At 40.9% G+C, this 22,816-nt stretch overlaps 1 protein-coding gene across 9 annotated transcripts in view; it reads right to left on the bottom strand.

The window, feature by feature from the left end:
* Brca1 (BRCA1 DNA repair associated) overlaps positions 1-22,816 on the bottom strand; it is a 66,560-nt gene that overhangs the window by 33,422 nt on the left and 10,322 nt on the right. For 5 of the 9 annotated variants that reach the window (XR_015738746.1, XM_048445740.3, XM_048445739.3 and 2 more), the window contains exons 3-11: positions 20,522-20,575; positions 16,726-16,803; positions 14,688-14,776; positions 11,405-11,541; positions 10,258-10,360; positions 8,828-8,873; positions 7,127-7,203; positions 2,410-5,700; positions 1,163-1,242 (exon numbers count right to left, since the gene is read on the bottom strand). Coding sequence is in view for 8 of the 9 variants with exons in the window: in XM_048445740.3 (XP_048301697.3) it covers positions 1,163-1,242; positions 2,410-5,700; positions 7,127-7,203; positions 8,828-8,873; positions 10,258-10,360; positions 11,405-11,541; positions 14,688-14,776; positions 16,726-16,803; positions 20,522-20,575 (3,955 nt within the window). In the remaining variant the exon portion in view is untranslated. Of the gene's footprint in view, positions 1-1,162; positions 1,243-2,409; positions 5,701-7,126; positions 7,204-8,827; positions 8,874-10,257; positions 10,361-11,404; positions 11,542-14,687; positions 14,777-16,725; positions 16,804-20,521; positions 20,576-20,887; positions 20,965-22,816 lie in introns of those variants that run through there. The other 4 variants (XM_087909953.1, XM_048445738.3, XM_085695832.2 and 1 more) reach the window with 3 other exon arrangements.

Below are 22,816 nucleotides of genomic sequence, written 5' to 3'. Positions count from 1 at the left end.
AAAAGGTTCCAAATAACTCCACTTTAACAATGTACCGACTGGACAAGGGAGTTGGCTCAGAACATAAAAGCACTTGCCACCACAGAGTGTGGACCTGATTTGATTCCCAGAACCAGTTTCCAGAAGATGTCACCTGACCCCCATACATTTGCCCTGGTGGCAGACACACCCACACACATACAAAAAAAAATAGTAAAAAGAAAAAAGAATGAGCCTATAACAGTTTAAGGAAGATAAGCAAATCAACTAAAACCATACAGGCAGGTACAGAGAACTCTGAGCGGTACTCATGCCAGAACTAATAGATATTCTGCATTAGACCCCGTGCAGGAATACAGAGGGAACCTTAAGAAGTTGCCGAGCTAGTAATGAATGAGAGACCCTGATGAATCTAAGGCTGGGATAAAAGCTTAGAAAATGTTGGTGTCACTTTTACTACATGAAAACTAGGTGACACGAGCCAGGTCTGGCTGTGAGAAATATAATGTTCTTTCCAAGAGACTGTACCGCCTAAGGTACAGAAGCATCCACACAACCGAATGATGAAGATTTAATAAAGCCGCTATCCCATACAAATGTCACCAGTCCCATACCAGGTTCAGGAATGAATATCATGTAGGCTCTTTTCTAATGAGGAAGAGATGACGTATTATTACCAACCAGCAACTAGACTACAAAAGACGAAAATAACAAGAAATATCTACACCTCAGTGAAAGGTAAGATGGTCTCTAGTGGAGACAGTTCTGTAGGCTTCAAATTGGTTCTGAGAATAAATATATCCTTTTTGATACAATATTGCTTTCATATAACTTTGTTATGGGGTAAGTAGGTTTTTAAGATCTAGCTTATTTAGCCGGGCAATGGTGGCACATGTCTTTAATCCCAGCACTTGGAAGGCAGAGGCAGGGGGATCTTTGTGAGTTCAAGGACAGTCAGGGCTACACATAGAAACCTTGTCTTGGGATAGGGGGCAAATCTTAAAGTTAGCATTCAGTGTTCTACAGTGAGTTAGATGGTATCAAAGCTATAAAAGATATTCCACCAGGGTACTTCACGAACAACTGTTAGGCCATGAATCCAGAACTGACATTAGCAGGTCTAAGAATATAGGATTCATTCCACCATGTACAGAGGACATCACCAACTTGTGAATGCTTTTACCTGAGTGGTTAAAATATCACTCTGCGAGCAGTCTTCAGAGAGGTTCGTTTCACTCTCGTATCCGGATGCCGCTTCACCTACTGACAAGAACATGAGCCTCAGATGGAAAAGCAACCATGACCTCTGCCCCCTGCACTACCTACCCCTTTCCTTCTCACAGCACTCACTCCACTTTCAGGTTACCTAAAGGACTAAACTTGGGGCGCTGGATTTCCTTTCAGAACTCCTACAACAGGCTGGGTGTGGTGATGAGTGCTTTTAACCGTGGATTTTGGGAGGCAAAGGCAGGCAGATCTCTGATCCAGACCAGTCAAGGCTACATAGAGAGATCATGTCTTAAAAAAACACAAACAAATCGGAAAAAATAAAAATAAAAATCAGAAGCTGCAATAAAAATCAAAAGCAATTAGGTCATTCAAGTTTATCCTATCAGATATTCTGGCTGCATGAAGGCATTTTAAAAAGATTTAATTTTATTTATTTTTGAATTATTTATTTATTTATTATGTATACAATATTCTGTCTGCAGGCCAGAAGAGGGCACCAGATCTCATTACAGATGTTGTGAGCCTCCATGTGGTTGCTGGGAATTGAACTCAGGACCTTTGGAAGATCAGGCAATGCACCGCTGAGCCATCTCTCCAGCCCCAAAAGATTTTATTTTTATGATTTTTAATTATACATATGTTGTGTGTCTGTGTGGGTTACTTATATATGAATATAGCAGGTACCCGTGGAAGCCAGAAGCATTAGATTCCCCCTGGAGCTGGAGTTAAGGTAGTTATGAGTCACCTGACATGAATGCTGGGAACCAAACTTAGGTTTATGCAAGAGAAGATCTACTCTTTTTTTCCCCCCTTCATTTATGTTTATTTTATGTGCATTGGTGTTTTGCCTACATGTATGCCTATATGAGGATATTGGATCCTCTGGAATGGAAGACAACTGTGAGCAGCCATGTGGCTGCTGGGAACTGAACTCGGGTCCTCTAGAAAGAAAAAAAACAGTACTCTCTAACATCTGAACCATCTCTCCAGGGTCCCCACCCCCCAAGAGTGTCTATTCTTAAATACCCCTGTCTCTCCAGGCCCAGGAAAAGACTTGACTTTTAAGGAAAAGAACTATAGGAAGAACATCTCTCAAGTTTAAGCAGCAGTTAATGTAAATGTACTTGGAAACTCAGGGATCACAAACAGGCCAGGCATAAACATTAGCTCACTTCCATAGACTGGTGCAAACAAAACTACCTGAATCTGGGATTATAATATCCTCTTCTTGGTCATCATCGTCTAGGCACGTTCCCACGTCCTCACCATCTGAAATCAGTTCCTTGTCACTTCGGAAATCCTCCTCGTCCTCGGACTGGCCACAGGTAAGTTTGGAAGGAGGATTAGACAAGGGATCCTGGGAGGCTGCGTAGGCAGCTGAGTCCTGGACCACACTGTGCTGGGAAGAGAACAAGCTGCCAGAGCACTTGGCGTCCTCACTAAGGTGATGCTCCTGAGACGCCTCTATCAAGATCACCTCGTTATCGCAGTGGCCTACGCCACGCTTCAGTGGTGCCTGGATCCCCGCTGCTTTCTCTGACAGACGCTGCGTCACAACACTGGTTCTGGTAAGTTCAGGTGAATTGCTTACTCTGCCAAGTAAGTGTTGGAAGCAGGGGAGCTCTTCTTCCTCAGAACTCTCGCTCTCTTCTGAGGACTCTAACCTCTTAGGCCCTCTGCGGAGACTCCGAGCCAGCGAGGCATGGGTTAAAGGACTAGGGCTCCTACTGAACTCTCTTCTCTGGACACTCCCGTTAAAAACAGCGGACTTCTCCATTATGTCACCGTCACCGAAGCTAGTATTTTCCTGTAGTTCAACATCATCCAACAGGTCATCAGGGGTCTCTGAACAAACTTGAAAAATATTACCACTCTCCATGGGTTGTTCGAGCTTATCTGAGAACAGACACGGAGAGAAGTCTGCACCAACAGCCTCACCTTCCTGCTTTTTTATTTCAAGATATTTATAATCACCCACAGGAAAACTTAGTTTACAGACTCCAGGATGCATAAGACCTAACGGGAGCACAGTGTTTAACTTAGTCCCTCCGTTTCTACCTCGTTGTCCTTGGAAGTTTTCACTACTGGAAGATACTTCATTAATACTGCCCGAGTCGGCGTCTTGACAAGCATTTTTTCTGTTATTCTGGCTAATTGTGCGCTCTGTACTTTGAACAACAGTCTCATTTCCCATTGCCTTTTCAGTCGACAATGTATGTTTCTCAAAATGTTTCTGTGACAGGGTTTTCTGATGGCCAGTTTTTAAGGAGGATGTGATGGGAGAGACTGACGGCTTAAGATGGGAGTTTTGTGGAATTCCAGGGTTACCTGAAGCGCTGAGATCATTTCCATTGCTTCTGTACTGAGATGAGGGACAAAGCCTGGACACTCCAGCGCAGACTGGATCAGTGCCTGGCTTACCTACCTGATGAAGCAGAGGTAAACCCACTGTGGCAGTCCCTGCCTGTACATGGCCGGTTTCAGACTCTTTGTGTCCCTGCTTTTCTTTGTTTTGTTCACTTTCAGAAGTCACTTTTGGACTCACTTCCCTTAAGGATATAGAGGAAGCATGAGCTGTTACACACTCCTTTTGGAGATCTCCTGGTTTTGAAAATAACGCAAATGACTGGCGCTTTGAAACCTGAAATGAATTCTGTAAATACTGAGTATCAAGTTCACTCTCCTCTGTTTCTGCTGTCCCCTCAGTGCGGCTAGTTTCGTGTCTCGGTGGATGCTTGAAGCACATTGCGCCACTTCCAGGATCTTTAGAACTATGGACTGGTTCCTTGAGGTTTTCACTTGCTACAAACTGAGACACATGCAGACTGGATCCTGTTTTTGCATATCCAGCAGTGTTGGTTTCTAATAATGACACACTGCTCTGAGTGTCATAATCAGTGTCAGGGACTAGTGAAACACTGCTACTCTCGGCAGATCTCTCAGTGGGCAAACCTTGCCCTCCACCCATCACCAGCTCTTTCAGGTCTTTGGTACCGTCGGACATTTGGCTTGTCTCACGTTTCCCTACTTCTTTTCCCAGAGGGCTAGGATTGACAGGTCCTTGAGCAATGTTTGTTAACTGCTGTTCTGGGAAAGCATGGCTGGCCCTTCTCTTCTTTATCTGTTCATTTGGATCATTATTCTTCTTGGCATCTGCTGCAGGTTCTGTGTCCTCCACGAGTTGAGCCTTTCTAATGTGCCTAAGGGTGGAATTGTTTTTCTTTGTTTCTTCACTGCTACTAAAACTATCAATTTGAAACTCAGCACAAGCAGGTGGACTTGGATTCCTACCGACTGGCTCAAGTGCGAGAACACATCTGGTGGAAGGCTTCCTTCTCAGCCTGTTCTTCTCAGGTGCTTTCGAACTGTGGACATTTAATTCTAGCTCCAAATCGCTTATACTGTGGCTTATAGGTTTGGCTTTATTTGTGAAAACAGACTCTTTCCCCAGTGATTTTATTGAATCAGCATTTTTCTCCGTGTGAAGATTATTACCCTTTGCTTCGTTCTCTTGACCATTACTGGTAATGCCCATCATTTGGCCATCTGGCTCCGTTTGGTCAGTTACCTGAATTATATTTTCAGGAGTCTTCTGAGTCACTGTTAAATCTACTTTCTTGATAAAATCCTCAGGATTAAGGCCTGTAGTCCTCCTTTTACGTTTTAATTTATTTGTGAAGGGATGCTCTGGTGCTATCTGTGATTCTGTAGTAAATGTGCCTATAATTTCAGGTACATGGTTCAAGTGAGGGTGGCTTCCCTTTCTCTGATAGGTTTTCCTGAATATTTTGTCTTTGATATTATTCTCTACTGGTCTGGAGGAGTCTCTTTCACTTTTACCCTTGAAAGCTCTGTGGGGATCAGAGGCCACTAAGTCCATTTCCTTTAAAGAACTGGAGTGTCCATCTTCGTCATGTGAAGCTTCTAACACAACAGTCACTTCAGCGTCTAACCCGTGCCTCCTGTCAGATGTGCCGTCAGAAGTTAGCATTTCACCAGTTTTGGAAAACCACTCGTTCACCTTCTGAATGCTGCTATTCAGAGCTATCCAAGGAACATCTTGGGTAGCGCTAGAATCCTCAGGGCACAGACTTTTCTGATTATTCCAATTTTTCCTCTCACAGAGGGAATCAGCATTGAGCTCTACCTTTTTCTCAGCGCTGGGAATCTGCCTATTATTACATGTTTCTTTACTTTCAGCCCATCTGTTCCTTTGGCTCCTTGTGAAGCCAGACTGTTTGCTCTTATTATAGAATTCAGCCTTTTCTACATTCACTCTGTCTTCAGTGAGGAATAAACTGCTGTTCTCATGCTGTAATGAGCTGGCATGAATATCTGTGCCACATGGCTCCACATGTAAGTTTGAAACAGAAATACTCTGACATTTTTCTGGATGCCTTTCAGTTGCATGATTCTCAATGGAGTCCAAATCTCTATTACTGCACTGATGCTGTTCAGTATTTGTTACATCCTCACAAAATTCACAAGCAGCTGAAATACATAAAATAACAAGGTACTTAAAAATGGAATTATGAGAAAATACACACAATACAATTTGGGAGTAGAAATCAATCCATTAACCATACTTATTTAAATTTTAGATTTTAAAAATTGTAAGTGTATAAATGTTTTCCTTGCATGCATGTACGTGCACCACAGGTCTGCCTGGTGCTCAGAGAAGACAGAAGAGGATTTCAGATCCCCTGAAATTGGAGTTATGAATGGTTGTAAACTACCATGTGGATGTTGGGAACCAAACCCAGGTCTTCTGGAAGAACAACAAATTCTCTTGACTGCTGAGCCATCTCTCCATTCCCAATCCACTAGCTTTTAAAAATATCTGTTGTTATTATTATTGGTTTTTCAAGACAGGTTTCTCTGAGTAGTCCTGGCTGTCCTGGAACTCATTATGTAAACCAGACTGGCCTAGAACTCACAGAGATCCACCTGCCTCTGCATCCGAGTGCTGGGATTAAAGGTGTGCGCCCTGCCATCACCCAGCTTTCACTGGCTTTAGCAAAGCTAACATCATAAATACGAGTATACTGAATCTGTAGCTCACACTCTTTCATGCCACCCCATTATGCAGTCTGATATTTTCCTAAACATGGAAATTAGATCACATCTCCTCTTCCCCTACTCTCTAAGACTGAAGAAAAAAAAAGGTGGGGGGCTGGAGAGATGGCTCAGTGGTTAAGAGCATTGCCTGCTCTTCCAAAGGTCTTGAGTTCAATTCCCAGCAACCACATGATGGCTCACAACCATCTGTAATGAGATATGGTGCCCTCTCTGGCCTGCAGGCACACATGTAGGCAGATATTGTATGCATAATAAATGAATAAATATTTTTAAAAAAGGCGATTATTTGATCAACAGCCCTCAAGCTTTCTGTTCTGTTTGCAGACTAATGCGCTCTACATTTAAAAACTAGCTGACAGCTGGGTGTGGTATTCCATCACTGAGAAGGCTAAGGCAGAAAAAACGGTGATAGATAGTTCAAGGCCAGCTGTAGTATGTTTGTTTCTAAATCAGTCAAAACAAAAAGAAACAAAAACCAGGTGGCAAAAATGAACTATATCAACTAAGAGGAAAGGACAGCAAGGGCTGGTGGTATGTGACTGCAATCCCTGCACTTGGGTGGCTTAAACAAAAGGATGGTTAGACTACTCTGGATTATACAGCAGAATTGTCTAAGGCAGCATGCAGCTCCACACGACATACTATGCTCGCACCAGTATAGTGCCACTCGCTGTCACACAATGGCAGTTCAAAAAAAAAAAAAAAGATATTTTAATTCTTTAAAAAGATGCTGTGAATTATAAATAAATTTGGAACCTGATCTTCAGATTAATTTAATTACAGAACTGCATCTACTTATTCTCTTTAGTGTCATTAAGTTGGGAAGGCTTGACATTACCCTTTCTTACAGACTCCAGACTGGCTTCATCTCCAGCTCCCCGAGGGGTGATCTGTAACAATTCCTGGTCTTGCACACTAAAGGAGGGAAAGACAGAAGCCCGGATGAGAAATTCTAGTCGTATGCTCACAAATCTGTCTGATGGGCAAGATCAAATATTTTAGCTCCTCTAGGTAGGATCATAGCAGCTGAACAGACTGTCTCACCTTTCGGAATCTGCTCTTCTTTAAATGCCTTTCAGTAAAAAATGGAATGATTAAAAACCGAGAGCAGTCACAAAAATCAGAACAGTCACAAAAATCAGAACAGTGTAGAACACTGCTTTTTGGATATGCAAATAAGAACACACTTGTATGCTCAGGGACCACTGGGGAAGAAGAGGTAGCAAGATTCTAAGAGCCAGAGGTTGAAAAGACCAGAGCAAAACCGTGTCTTCTGGACAAGACAGAGCCACTGCACACATGAGCTTGCTACAGCCATGGTCGTTTGCACAACATCTGCACAAGATCAAGCCTGTCAACATTCTAGCATATAAAGGGGAGGGGTTCGTGAGCCCACACCCCTAATTAAGGAGCTACAGACAGACCATTGATTCTGAGGGAGAGTTAATTTCCTTCAGGGGTATGGGACTCCTTGTAAGCTGAGATTGAGTACACTCTCCAGTGGCAGGTCCAAACCCTTGAGTAATGGAGAAATGGTTCAATGGTTTTTTTGGTTTTTTTGTTTGTTTCGTTTTGTTTTGTTTTTGGCTTTTTGAGACAGGATTTCTCTGTGTACCACTGGCTGTCCTGGAATTCTGCTAGTCTCTGCCTCCTGAGTGCTGAGACTAAAGGCATGAATGAACATGTCTGGCTGAGAAATGGTTCAGTATTAAGAGCTCTGGATTCGATCTCTAGCACCCACAGGATGGCTCACAGACATCTGTAACTCCAGTTCCAGGTAATTGGACGCACTCTTTTGGACTCCTCAGGCACTAGACACAAATGTGGTACACAAATATATGTTCAGGGAAAAAAATACACACATAATATTTTTTGTCTCTCTCTGTAGACCAGGATGGCCTTGAACTCACAGAGATCCACCTGCCTCTGCCTCACAAAAAAAGAATTCTGGGATTAAAGGTACATGCCACCAAGTCCCGCTCTACATAGAAGCTAAAAATAAAAACTCTTTAATCTCTACCACTGAACCATACTTCCAGCCCACCCCCCTCCAATTTTAAGGTTAGGTAAAAGTAATTTATAGCCAAAAATTTACAGATAATGACCAGTTATCACAGATCTTAAAAGAAGAAACTGGAAGATTATAAACAAAATTAAACTCTTTGGGCCAGGTGTGGTATTATATGCCTTTAATCACTCAGGAGGCAGCAGCTAGATCTCTGTGAGTTCCAGAACAGCAAGGGCCGCACAGATCCTGCCCCAAGATAAATAAATAAGTAGATTCTCTCATACTTTCACCAGTCATAATCACTACCATATTTGAGAAACTCAGAGAATTAAGTGTGTGTTGATTGCCACTTATATCTAAAATTCCTTTGGAATGAAAAAATGTACAACAAATCCCCAGGAAATAAAATAAAGGGGATGAAACTTAATGATCCTTAAATTTTCTTCTAATACCATGACCTAACCTAGGATCCTCAATATTAATTAGATATGAAAATAATCAGCTTCACAGACAAAGGCTCCTATTACTCACCTGTAGCCATCTGATTTATTAACTATCTCTTCAGAAGAGTCAGACCCTTAGAAAACAAAGAACAAAACCCAAAAATCACTCAAGGTTTTTAATTAAAAGGGTCAAAAAAAATGTTTCTTGCAAAACATACCGTAGTTCATCCAGAAATATTTATAATTCATATTTTATATAAGTAATGCTACCTTATATAAATAATACCCACTGTGTGGCAGGTTCTAACATATGTGGCAATACAGAGTAGTGACTGAAAGCATGGACTCCAAAGCCAACTTCCTACATTCAAATTCTTTTTTGTTGTTTGGTTTTCGAGACAGGGTTTCTCTCTGTAGCCCTGGCTGTCCTGGAACATACTTTGTAACTAGGTTGGCCTAGAACTCAGAGATCTGCCTGCCTCTTGAGTGCTGGGATTGAAGGTGTGTACCACCACTGCCTGACCATACTTCCAAATTCTTAACCTTGCTTAATTTTCTCATCCATAAAATTAGTAACTACCTCAGGACCAATATCTTAGACACAACAGCACCTAAGATACAGTTCAGTGTCCCTAAATAGTAACTGATATGAATTGTACTACTTTTATTAACAAGTGTGTGTGTGTGTGTGTGTGTGTGTGTGTGTGTGTGTGTGTGTGTGTAGTGTAAATGTCAGAGGATAACGTACTGGAGGTGGTTCTCTCCTTCCACTATGTAGAGTCTAGAAATTGAATTTAGTGCCTTTACCAACTGAGTCATCTTACTACGCCCCTGGAATATTTGTACAAAGCAACAGCATTGTTGATGGATATATTATGATTAGAAGACATACAAGTTAATTTCAAATAAATCCAACAAATGTTATAAAGACACATGGTGGTACAGGGAACTCGAAATAGAACCATTTCTTCCCAATTTGATTATTTATTTATTTTTAGATAGGGTTCTTCTCCATGTATCCCAGGTTGACCTCAAAGTCATGATTCTCCTGCTTCAGCCATTCAAGTGCTGGATGACAAACTCAGTCACCCTCACAAATTCTAAGAAAAGATGGTTAAAGAGTCCTGTTTGAGCTTTGAGTTCATTTCTTTTTTTTTTTCTTTCTTTTTGGCTGACTGGAGACTGAGTGCAAGGCCTGAACACTTTTCTTAGATCTCTCTAAATGTTACGGCAACTAATCATGTTCTTTTTTATTTTGACTTTATATTTTTTCAAAATTTACTTACATTCATAACAGACATCTTTTCTTTCATTCCTTTTTATAAAGTAAGATTCTACAAGGTGTGAAGTGTAACTTTTACATAATTTAGAATTCATGATAGAGCCCATAAAATTATTGTTCTTTCATTTACCAAAATTCAGAGCAACACATATAAATCACAATCAAGATTTTTGATAAAATTTTAACCCAAACAACCTAGCAATTATTTCGAACTTAATGAAACCTGAGACCCTTACCTAGTTCAATGTACACAGATTTCTTTCGAGGCTGTGCCTGCAGATTTTTCTTCGTCGATCTCACAATTCCAAGGTTAGACAGCTGGACACTGAGACTGTCTTTCTGTTAAACCGTAGAGAATGCCTAAGTTTTATGTTTCGAAAATTTCCTTTATTTTTCCAAAACTAATTATAATCACGAGTGTTTCCTAAGTATTAATACAAAAATTTAAAGCTGATAGTCTGTATTTCCAATCATATTTGAGAAGACTGGCAACATAAAATATATTTTCAAAAAGCATAAACGGTAAGAGGAAGAGCCCGAGGGGAGGTTACAAAGAGGGAGCAGAGGCAGCAAGGCTGGAGTCAAGTGAAAGACCCATGAAGACACACTTTGAAAATGTCTTAGTGTTATTTAACACATTATATACTGATGTTAAAAATAAATCTAGTCCAAGGTCCTCCCCACTAGGACTGAAGAGGGGAAGGGGGAGTGAGAGGAAAATGGGAGGAGGTGGAAATTTTTAATAAATAAATAAATTAATAAAAAGATATAAATAAATCTAGGCAAGCAGTGGTGACACGTGCCTTTGATCCCAGCAATCAGGAGGTAGAGGCAGAAGTATCTGAGTTCAAAGTCTACAGAATGAGTTCCAGGACAGTAAGGGCTACAGAGAGAAACCCTGTCTCAAAAACAAAACAAAACAAAAAACCAAGAAATAAATAAAATAAATCTAAACCGTTTAAATAAAAACATTTAAAAAAGGGCTAATGACAGTCATAAAATTCCAGTATTCCTATGAACAGTAAAGGTATATTTTGTAATCTCTGCTATCTAGTCACATACAGAGTAAGTCATTACGTTAAGTTGAAGTAATTTTCAAATGCTTACAAGAGAGCAGTGATCTTGTTTCAGTTTCAGACAAGCATCAGAGCTGAAGTTATTAAACAGGGGAAGGATTATAAGGTGTCTCTTGATCACAACAGGTTCCCTGCACTTCTAAATTCATAATTCCTACTTATTGGAACACTTCTCCAGTCACTTAATTTACCAGCATTCTCTCTTTACTAAGTTTTCATGTAAATCCACTCATTCATTAATTCACAACGCTAAGGCTTAATAAATAATGCCAGAAAAAAAAAAAAAACAACCAGAAAACAGCTTTACCAAGGAGTCATTTCCAGATTCAATCCGCCGAAGTCTTTTGACTCGGTTTCGGTAGCCCACACTCTGGATGATAGAAGTGTCCTCATTCAAAGATTCAGAAGAATTTTTCGTTTTTGAAAAGCTGTAACTGCTTGCAACTTTGAAACATAAAGTACCATGTTTTAGTTAGAAGAAAACAATAATCTTCCTTAAATACCCAAAAAGAATACTGTGTTTGCTCCCTGCTGTGTAAGAGTAATGCAAATAACAAAACAAGCCTGGTGGTGGTGGCAGCACACACCTTTGACCCCAGCACTGAAGAGGCAGAAGCAGGAGGGCTCTGAATTCCAGAACAGCCAAGGCTACACAGAAAGACCCTATCTTGAGAAACAAATAAACAAAACATAACAATTCAATATAGATATATTTGTTTCATTGTATGTTTGAGGCAGATTCTGTGTATCCCTCATTAGTCTGGAATTTGATAGCTTTGAACTCAGAGATCCATCTGCCTCTGCCTCCTGAGTGCTAAGATTTAAGGTGTATGCCACCATGTCTGTCTACCTTTAATTTCTAATTGATTTTTTAATTTATGTGTATGTGTGTATGTATGCATAAGTTCACGTGTAGCATGCGGGTGTAGATGCCTGTAGAAGTCAGCTGGCACTGGATCCCTTAGAGTTGTAAGCCACCTGCTGTCATTGATGAAATTTAAATCTAGGTCCTCTGTAAAAGCAGCTAAGCATTCTTAATTATTGAGCCATCTCTCCTGCTCTGATTATCTAAAAATTTTTTTTATAATTTTGGTTTCTTTCTTTCTTTTTTTTTTTTAAGATTTATTTATTTATTATGTATACAACATTCCTTCCATGTATGCCTGCATGGCAGAAGAGGGCGCCAGATCTCTCATCATAGATGGCTGTGAGCCACCATGTGGTTGCTGGGAATTGAACTCAGGACCTCTGGAAGAGCAGTCAGTGCTCTTAACCTCTGAGCCATCTCTCCAGCCCTGGTTACTTTTTTTTAATTTATTTTATTTATTATATATAGTATTCTGCCTGCCTGTATGCCTGCAGGCCAGAAGAGGGCACCAGATCTCATTACAGATGGCTGTGAGCCACCATGTGGTTGCTGGGAGTAGAACTCATGACCTCTGGAAGAGCAGTCACTGCTTTTAACCTTTAAGCCATCTCTCCAGCCCCTAAAATTTTTTTTTAATGTCCAGTTTGGAAATTCAGAGACTATGCAAGTTATTTTTATAGCCCCTACACACCTAAAAACTAATAAATTTGCCCATTAACAAATTTACCATATTTCTCTCAATTTAAGGAGTAACAATGTAAGATGCAGCACTATTGTTTGTACCACTAAGAAAGGGAACTTAAGCAATGACATACAATTGATAAAATGCTCCAATTTCAGAGACATTAAAATATACATTTTAGGAATGAATAATAAAATGTAAGGCTGATAGGAATGGTTTAAAATAATATAGGCTGGCAGGGCCAGATGCTTGCAGCAAAGCCTTATGCCCGTTTGATTCCAACCCATGAGCGAGGGCTAAAGTTAACCTGTAGGCTTCACTTGCCCAAGGACAAATAACTTCCTGGAATGCTGGAGGCTGTTGTCCACTTAAGATAGTATGCGCATGTGTCCTTACTTCAGAAATCGGGTTTTGGTTGCCCCAAATACACAGGATGTGTTTGATCACACATAGGTGGGAGGTATTTGGGCAGGAAGTATGTCAGGATGTATGCTTGGTCCCCAAGGGATGAAGACAGATAGCCTTGTGGGTTCTGCCTTTAAAGCAGACTAACCTAATTCAGAGAGCCATTCTCTGGGAATCCTGGGTACGGACCTGCCCAGGCCAGTGTTAAAATTAAGTTTGCTTTAATTAGACAATTGTGGATTTGTTCTTTTTCCTTGACATTTTCAGGTTTAACACCATGTAAAGGTAGGGAAAAAAAAATAACCTTAAAGTTGTTCTCTGATTTCCAAATGTGTGACCTAGCAAATGCATGTCTGCATTCAAACAAACTACCACAAGTAATAAAAATTTTAAAGTTAGGGTCAGCGAGTAAAGGCAGTTAGCAACAACCCTGAAGGTCTCCGCTCAATCCCTAACGCCCACATAGTAGAAGGAAAGAAGCAATTCCCGAAAGCTGTCTGGATCTGCACATATATGCTGTGGCATGCCTCAGCCACAACCCTCTATACATACAAACAAACAAAAGTAACTTAAAAAAATTTAGGGCTGGAGAGATGGCTCAGTAGTTATAAGAGCACCGGCTGCTCTTCCAGAGGATCCAGTTTTGATCCCCAGTATCCACATGGTGGCTCAAAACTACTGTTTAACTAACTCCAGAAGATTCAACTCCTTCTGGAGTCTGCGGGCAGCAAGCATACATACAAGGTACACTGACATACATCGGCTTAGTTAGGGTTTCTGTTGTTGCAATGAAACAGCATGACCAAAGTAAGTTGGGGAGGAAAAGGTTTGGCTTACACTCTATATAACAATTCATCATCTAAAGCAGTAAGGACAGGAATTCACGCAGGACAGGAACCTGGAGGTAGGAGCTGATACAGAGGCCACAGAGAATACGGCTTACTGGCTTGCTTATCATGGCTTGCTCAGCTTGCTCTTATAGAACTCAGGATCAGCTCAGGGGTGACCTACTCACAATGGGCTGGGTCCTCCTACATCAGTCACCAAGTAAGAAAATGCCCAACACACTTGCCTACAGCCCAATATTATGAAGTTATTTTCTCAATCAGGGTTCCTTCCTCTCAGATGACTCTAGCTTGTATTAAGTTGACATAAAATTAGCCAGCCCATACATGTAGGTAAAATTCCCATATACATGAAATAATTTTTTAAAATTTTAATTAAAAAATTAAAAAAATATATACAGAGATTATAAAGAGGCTGGGTAGAGAGCTCAGTAGCTGCATGACATGGGGACTTGAGCTTGATTCCCAGCGGTCACATAAAAAGCTGGGCATGGGGAATGCAGACACAAGGGATCCCAGCCTAATTGGCAAGCACCATGTACCAGTGGAAACCTTGTCTCAAAAAGCCATGTGGATGGCTCCTGAGGAACAATACTTGAAGATGACCTCTGGGCTCCATACAAATATAGACTCAACTGCCCCAGCCCAAGTTCCCTGCAATAAATAAAACATAAATAATTCCAGGCACAAATTTAACATAACCAGACCAAAGTCTCATCATTTATTCACATAAAATAGCTTGGAAAACTTCCCAGGTTCCCCAGCCAGTCCTCGAGCATGCAACACTTACACTGTACTCCTGTATCAAGCTCAAAAGCTTCAGTGATTTTCAGCAGTTCTTCAACAAGTTGACTAAACCTTGTACTTCCTTGCAGGCTTCTGAAATTGTTTTGAGAAGCACATTATGTGATTAATTTTAAGCACACTAAAATAAAGCCATGCAAACACACAGACTGTAAGTTTCCTACTGTAAACATAGCAGGAAGCACAAGCTCAAAGAATCAGTAAAAATAAACACACACATACCAGTGACATCACAGTATAATCACTGACACAAGAAAAAACTTCATGGGCACACTTATTTTGCTTTGATTTTGTGTCTGTGTGTGCATTCTCTTTTTGACTATACTTCTTTTTGTTTTGTTGTTTTTTTTTTAAGAAAGGATTTCTCTGTGTAACAACAGCCCTGGCTGTCCTGGAACTCATTCTGTAGAGTAGGGTGGTCTTGAACTCACAGAGATTTGCCTGCCTCTCCCTGCTGAAATTAGACTATGTTGATTTTTAAAATATTTTGGTGACTCATACAAGACCACCAAAAGCCTAAATTTCCCTAATATTAGTATCCTAGGCTAGGCATGGCTGTACTCGCCTGTGATCCCAGCACTTGAGAAGCAAAGATAGAGGGATTAATTAACTCAAGGCCAATCTGATACTGTTTCAAATTAAACAAAAAACCCAGGCAGAGTAGCACACTCCTGTAATCTCAACTGAGCCAAGAGGATTTGTAGTTTGAGGCTAGCTATAGTAATTTCAAGGTCAAACAGAGACTCTGCCACAAAGTTCCACCCCAAACGCAGAGTAGATAAAAATCAAGAGCAGATTCTTAACATCCCAAACCAACCCAACCCCTCACTGCCAGCTCTGCTTCTCAGATTTCCATCAAATAGACACCAAAATCCAAAGACAGATTTAGATTTACGTAGAACAAAATTAATTCCTCCTTTAAATATCTGCCTACTATGTATTAAACACTGGAGAAACAACAGTACTAGTGAGGGAGATGAAGGAATTGCCCTAATAGAACTAACTGTGGTCGGAGCGATGTTTGAGACACAGAAGTGCAGCCCCATCTGAGAAAGACTGTTGATTCTTAGGTATTCAGAACAATCAGAAACGACATTATGTTATCTATGGCCATAGCAGCCAAGTGCTCCTGATCGTATTTGGTGTTGGAAGCTAAGCAGGATGGGGGCTAGTGAGCATGTGGATGGAAAACAAGGCACTAAGTTGCTAAGACTTGGTGATGGTAGATGCCCCATGAACATCCAAGGAAATAATCTTAGAAATAATCTGTTCGTTAAGCACTTTTTTTTGAGACAGGGTCTCGTACAGTCCAGGCTGGCCTCCCACACACTATGTAGTCAAGGATAACCTTCACAGGCGGATCCTCTAACCTCTATCTCCTGAGGGCTGCTGTCCCAGGTATGTGAAACCACACCTGCCTTTACTTTATTATTTTGTGTGTAAGTCTGTCTTGTCTGCCTAGATGATGTCTGTGCAACATGTGCATGACTGGTGCCCACAGGTCAGAAGACTCCCCATCTTCTGGGGACCTGAGTTATAGACAGCTGGAGGCTACAAATACTCTTAACCTCTGAGTCAACTTTCCAGCCCTTATTCCTAAATTAAAAAAAAAAAATCAATTGACTAATTAATTTACTAACTAAATGATCAATTAGGAAGGAGTGTGTGTATATGCCACAGCTCGTGTTTGGAGACCAGAGCACAAGTCGCAAAGAGGCAGTTCTCGCCTTCCATCATGTGGGTCTTGGGAACCAAACTCGGCCACCAGGCTTGACAGCGCCTTTACCTACTCAGCCATCTGAGCTGTGAGACGTCTGTGTGTGGTACCGTCATATGAACTAACTCAGAAGCCTGTGTCTACCCGGCATGCACTCCACCAACTAGTCCACCTCTCGCCCCCAAACACATTTTTGTCTGTTTTTCTATTGATGAATGGTTTTACAGAACATTATCTACATATGAATTTCTACTTTTTTCCATGCCATTGTTGCTTCCAACCTCTCATGATTACACAAATTATATACCTTTTGGTTATTTCATTCTTACACAAAGGACATTGTGAAGGCCCTTTCTTCTGGTTAAGAAGTTTCAGCATACAAAATCTATAAATTAGAAAGAAAGAAAAAAAGTAAGTTAATTTTCTTTTGTAGAAAGAACACCCAAAAAGTAACAGCCACGAAGATAATTTCACAACTGCCCTTAAGAGTCATTTAAAGGTAATGACAGGTAAATTACAATGATTTTTCAGTAATTATTTTTAGATGCTGTATAAGCAGAAAATCAAGCCACATAAGAAATGACCTATGAAAACTGAATTTAACCTGCATATGACTTACTATTATGATCAAATAAAACATTAAAAAATTAACACAGCATATTTAATGATATATTCATAATTATTTAATGCAGTATAATTAGATAGAAATGATTAAGTAGCTAATATAAAATGGTTGTATTCGTTTAAAAGCTCATCGCCTAGTGTCTGGACTATATACACTTCAGTGATAAAGCACCTGCCCAGTATACACAAGCCCAGGTTTGCCCCCGGGACTAAGTAAATGAATCTCTGTGGCTCATGACAAAGCTACAGTAGCTAAGACAATAAGGTTTTGAAGCTAGGTGCTGTGGCACACCTTTAATCCCAACACCCAGGAGGTAGAGGCAGGTGAATCTGAGTCCAAAGTCAGCCTGGTCTCCAGAGTGAGTTCCAGGACAGCCAGGCCTACCCAGTGAAATTCTGTCTCAAAAGCAAACAAATAAAAAAACCCAAGAAAAAAAAAAAAACACACACACACACACACACAAGCCGATCATACACAATATATAGTTTATCCAGCACTGATATAGAAGCTAACAACAATTATTTCCATTATTACTTTCTTTTCCCCATCCCCCACCCCAAAACAAGGTTTCTCTGTCTAAACCTGGCTACCCTGAAATCCACTCTATAGACCAGGCTGGACCCACAAGGATCCACTTCTCTGAGTGTTGACCAAAGGTGCGCAGGGCTCCATTAATAATAATAATAATAATAATACAGCTACATTGCCTTGGACCATGGCCAGAGAGACGTGGCAGAAGCCATCAAGAAACTTGTGGGACTTTATCTAAACCAGTGAAGTGACATGGAAAAAGAGCAAGACAATGGAAATAGACCTCTGGATCCTTGTTTGGGAAAGAAGGATGGAAGAATCAGAATTCAGAAAGAGGGCTGGAGAGATGTTAAGGACTCAGAAGTTAAGAGCACTGAACCGGGTGGTGGTGGCACACTCCTTTAATCCCAGCACTTGGGAGGCAGAGGCAGGTGGATCTCTGTGAGTTCAAGGCCAGCCTGGCCTAAAAGAGCTAGTTCCAGGACAGGTTCCAAAGCCACAGAGAAACCCTATCTCGAAGAAAAAATAAAAAACAAAAAACAAAGAAGTTAAGAGCACTGGCCGCTCTTCCAGAAGAATCGGGTTGAATTCCCAACACCCACAAGGCGGCTCACAACCAGCTGCAATTCTAGTTCTAGGGGATCCAACACCTTCTTCTGGCCTCCATGGGTAACAGGCACACACATGGTACATAGTCATCCAGGCAGGAAAAACTCATACACATAAACAATAAAATTTAAAAGAAAAAAATTCTTTCTTTTTCCCTTCCTCCTCCTCTATCTCTCCCTCTTTCTAAAACAGGGTCTTAAGCTATAATCCAGGCTGGCCTGGAACTCACTGCGTAGCACACGTGTGATGGCTATTCTTGGTAATCAAGTTAACTACATATGAAATTAACGAAAACCCAAATAGCTGGCCACACCTATGAGGGCTTATTTTTCTCCCTCAATTAAATCATTTGAAGCAGTTACAGGTACCTTTAATCTGGTAATCTGGGCCATGCCTCCTGCTGGCAACCTGTATACAGGACATAGAAGGAAGCTCGCTTTCTTTTTGTTTGTCTACTCGCTCAATAGCAAGTCCATTACTTCCCTGTCACTAGAGGCCACTTCTTTGGGCTTCTGGTGTGTATTGAAGACCAGCTAAGACATCCAGTCTTGTGGAGTAAAAAACTACCGGATTCTTGAGCCTTCCATTGGTAAATAGCCATTTACTATTGAACCACAGCCTATAAGGCATTCTAATAAATAACCCTATATATTTTCACAAACCACACCACACACACACACAGAGGAGAGAGAGATCCGCCTATCACCCCAAATGCACTCTTTCTACTTCTTGTTCATGTGTCAGGATGTGAGCTCTCGGCTGCTGTTTCAGCACCATGCCTGTCTGCATACTGCCATGACAAAGTGGTGGATTGTATTGTATGCTCCAATTAAATGCTTCCTTCTATAATCTGCCTTGGTTACAGTGTTTTCTCATAGCAACAGTAACTAAGACACATTGTAAACCATCATGTCTGGCTTAAATATTTTCATTTTAAAGGCAACATACAGCTAGATGTGTTGGCTCATTATTTAGGAGGCCGAAGCAGGAGGGTCGCAATAAGTTCAAAACCAGTCTGGTCAACTCAGTGAGTTCAGGGTTACATAAGGTTACAGAAGTGAGTCTCAAAAAATAAGAAAAAGTAAGGAAACAACAAAAAAAGAAAAATAAAAACCAAATACTCCTAGGGAAGACAGCTTCCTTCAGAAGGAGACCCTGACACAATAGGAAGGCAAGGGGACAATACCAACAGAAGCAGCAGCAGGGAGCCAGGAGCCAAGAGTGAGGATGGCCAGGAAGCCTCCGCCAACGGAAGCCACCCTGCCAACAGCTGCATTTTAGCCCCTTAAGGTTCCTTTTGAATTTCTGACAGCTAGAACTGCAATAACATCGGGAACTGTTTAAACAAACAACAAAAGGGCAAAATTCTTAATAGTCATTCCTCAGAATGGGGGAGATAGGTCCCAGGGATACCAAAATCTTTGGATACTCAATCCCCTGGCATAAAAAGATATATAATTTACTTAAAATACCTAATATAAAATACCTAATATAAAAAAATATAAATGATAGGGGCTGGAAAGATAGTTCAGTGGTTAAGAACACTAGCTGTTCTTCCAGGAAACCCGAGTTTACTTCTCAGCACCCATATGTGGCAGATCACAACTGTCTCTAACTCAGGCTCTGGGAGATCCAACACCCTCCTCTAGCCACCATGGGTACCCATACATACGTGCATGCACACATTCACATAAACATAGACACACACATATAAATAATTATTTTTAACTATATGACGCATGTTTCTGACTTTATATTGTTTAGGGAACAATGAAAAGAAAATTCTGCATATATTCTATGTAAACACAATTTGTTTCCTGAATATTTTCAACCCACGGTTGGTTGACTCAGCCAATACATAACCACCTCTAGATATGAAGGGCCACACGTAACTTGAATCATTGATATTAATGAACTGTAGCCTAAATACACAGTGTTCATATCTCTATCTTCACCAGCCTCATGAGGCAGGCAAACACTGGACCTTTTTAGTGGGAAGAGCAGGACATGTAGGAATAAACAGAAACGACAAACAGGGAAGGCTGAACAAAATGTGCTTATTTCACAACTGCTTTCAGTCTCCATTCACCCTTGGACACCAAAGGCAAACGAAACAGCTGTTCAAAGGGACACTACAGATTTAGATAAGCAATTTCAAAACTTTACCAAGAACTATGGTGATGGTCAATATATATGATGAATTCATAACTACTCCCTGAGGAAGAAAAACAAGTTTTGTTGTTGCCATTTAACTGAAAAAAACCAATGCCTCTATAAAGTTGTGTAATGATGAACACGCACAAAAGTTAACAACGGATCAACAAAACTGTTCACTTACTTGCAAAATATGTGATCGCACTTTGTGGAAATGGGTTCTTTGATCAATTCCAAACTAGACGAGTACAAGGACAAAGGAGAGAGAGAGAGAATAAATAAGGCAAATTAAGTTCTTTATAAGCAAATGTTTTTTTTAAGTAGAGGTTCAGCTTTAAGTTGCTATAACTGAGCCTGAGTATATTTAGGGAAGTGGTTCTTCACCTGGGGGGGGGTGTAAATGACCCATTCACAGGGGTCACCTAAGATCATCAGTAAACACACGTTTACATTATGATTCATAACAGCAGAAAAATCAGTTATTGAGTAGCAATGAAATAATTTTATGGTTGGGTATAGTGATATTTTTGCTTTAACAAATAAAGCTTACCTGAAGATCAGAGTGCAAAGCTAAGCCACTAGAGGTAGTGGTGGCACACACCTTCAATGCCAGTACCTAGGAGTTCAATGCCTTTAAATCCTAGCACTAGGGAGGTAGAGACAGGAAGGGATATGGCTGAGTGGAGAGAGGAATATAATGCCAGAGGAGATAGCTCGGTACAGTCTAAGGTGCAGTCTGAAGCAGTCAGACAGAGGACAAAGTCTGAGCATACAGTCTGAGGAGAAAGTATTCAGTCTGAGGATTCCTAGAGATAGGATCTCAGCCCTTTTGGTCTGAGCATTGGTAGAGGTAAGAACTCTACTGCCTGGCTGCTTTGCTTCTCTGATCCTGCTTTCAACCCCACATATCTGACTCTGAGTTTTTATTATTAAGACCCGTTAGAATTTGTGCTACAGTTGGGGATCACCATAGCACGAGGAGCTGCATTAAAGACTTGCAGCATTAGGAAGGTTGAGAACCATGATTTAGCACAATTTAATATTAAAGGTCTGTCACACTAGGAGCAAGGGACAAGGAAAAAGTATGATCTTGCTGGGTGTGGAGAAGCCTCCAGCCCTGGAAGGCAAGAGCTCGCAGATCTATCCTGAGAGTTCCAGGCCTCCACAACGAGACCCTGTCTCAAACAAAACAAAACAAAACAAAAAACCAAACAAAGATCTTTTCACTGAGCATTCAGAAACATAACAGAAATGCCGATCTCTTCAATGATCTACATTACTGCTAGCATTTAAAAGATTAGCTAGGCTGGGAATGTAGCTCAGCAGTAGAGTACTGCCCTAGCATGTTCAAGGCCCTGGGTTTAACAACATCTCCCATCCCCGATCCGTCACAAGCTGATATTCCATATTAGTTATTTTCACATTTTCAGCCAGCATTTTAAGTGCATATCCTGAATCTTAACTAAACGCCACAAACGGAAAACTTGTGCACAGTGTGGTAGTGCATCCACAGTTCCAGAACTTGAGAAATAGAGAAGCAGGCGAATGAAGAGTTCAGGGTCATCCTCGGCTACAAAGCAAGGTCAAGGTCAGCCTCGGCCACAGAAATTCTGTCTCAAAAAAAAAAAAAAATCAAACCAGTGGCTGGAAAGATGGCTCAGTGGTTGAGAGCACTTGTTACTCTTCCAGAGGACCTAACCAGTTCCCAGTACCCGTATCACCTGGCTCGTAACTGTCAGCAGCCACAGTTCTAAAACCCAAACACATGTGACATACCTTGATATGGACGGACACACACAAACAAAACCTTTAAAAAAAAAAAAGAAAAAGAAAAAGAAACTTTTGCCTTGTAGTAATCTTTCCCTTAGTTATAAGATTTTTTTAAAATATTGACTTTTGTATGCCAGAGGATGTAAGTGGGCCACATTTATGTACTGTCCTTGTCCTTGGGAGCCAGGTGTCAGATTCCCTGCACTAGAGTTACAGGCTGTTGTGAATCTCCTGATGTGGGTGCTGGGAACTGAACCTGTGTCCTTTGGAAGGAGCAGCTCTTCCGCCTCTGCAGTCCCAGCTAAGTTTTCACTTGAACTATGTGTGAATACATGTGTAGAGGCCAGAACTACTCTGTGGAGTTAGTTCTCTCTCCATATTTATGAGGGTTACACGGATCAAACTAAGGTCACCAGGCTTGTGCAGCAAGCCCACACCATCCCTCCCAAAATATGAATCATCCCTTTGTGCCTTACAAATGCTAGGCAAGTGCTCTCCCACTGAACAACGGTCCTAGCTCTGCTTTACTAAATAACTGGTGACAGGTTAGGTATGACATCAAATCAGATGCCAGGATATCACAGTGTTTGTGACCAAGTAACCTTAGTTTTACTTAATATGGTCCCAAAGCCTACCAGTGATGATGTCAGTTTTCTCTTCTCCCCTCCTAATCACTGTCTCACTATGTAGCTTAGGCTAGCTTTGAATT

This window comes from Myodes glareolus, chromosome 9, assembly GCF_982192425.1.
Source record: "Myodes glareolus chromosome 9, mMyoGla1.1, whole genome shotgun sequence".
In the NCBI taxonomy this organism is placed as follows: domain Eukaryota; kingdom Metazoa; phylum Chordata; class Mammalia; order Rodentia; family Cricetidae; genus Myodes; species Myodes glareolus.
This window is presented reverse-complemented; position numbering and strand designations above follow the sequence as displayed.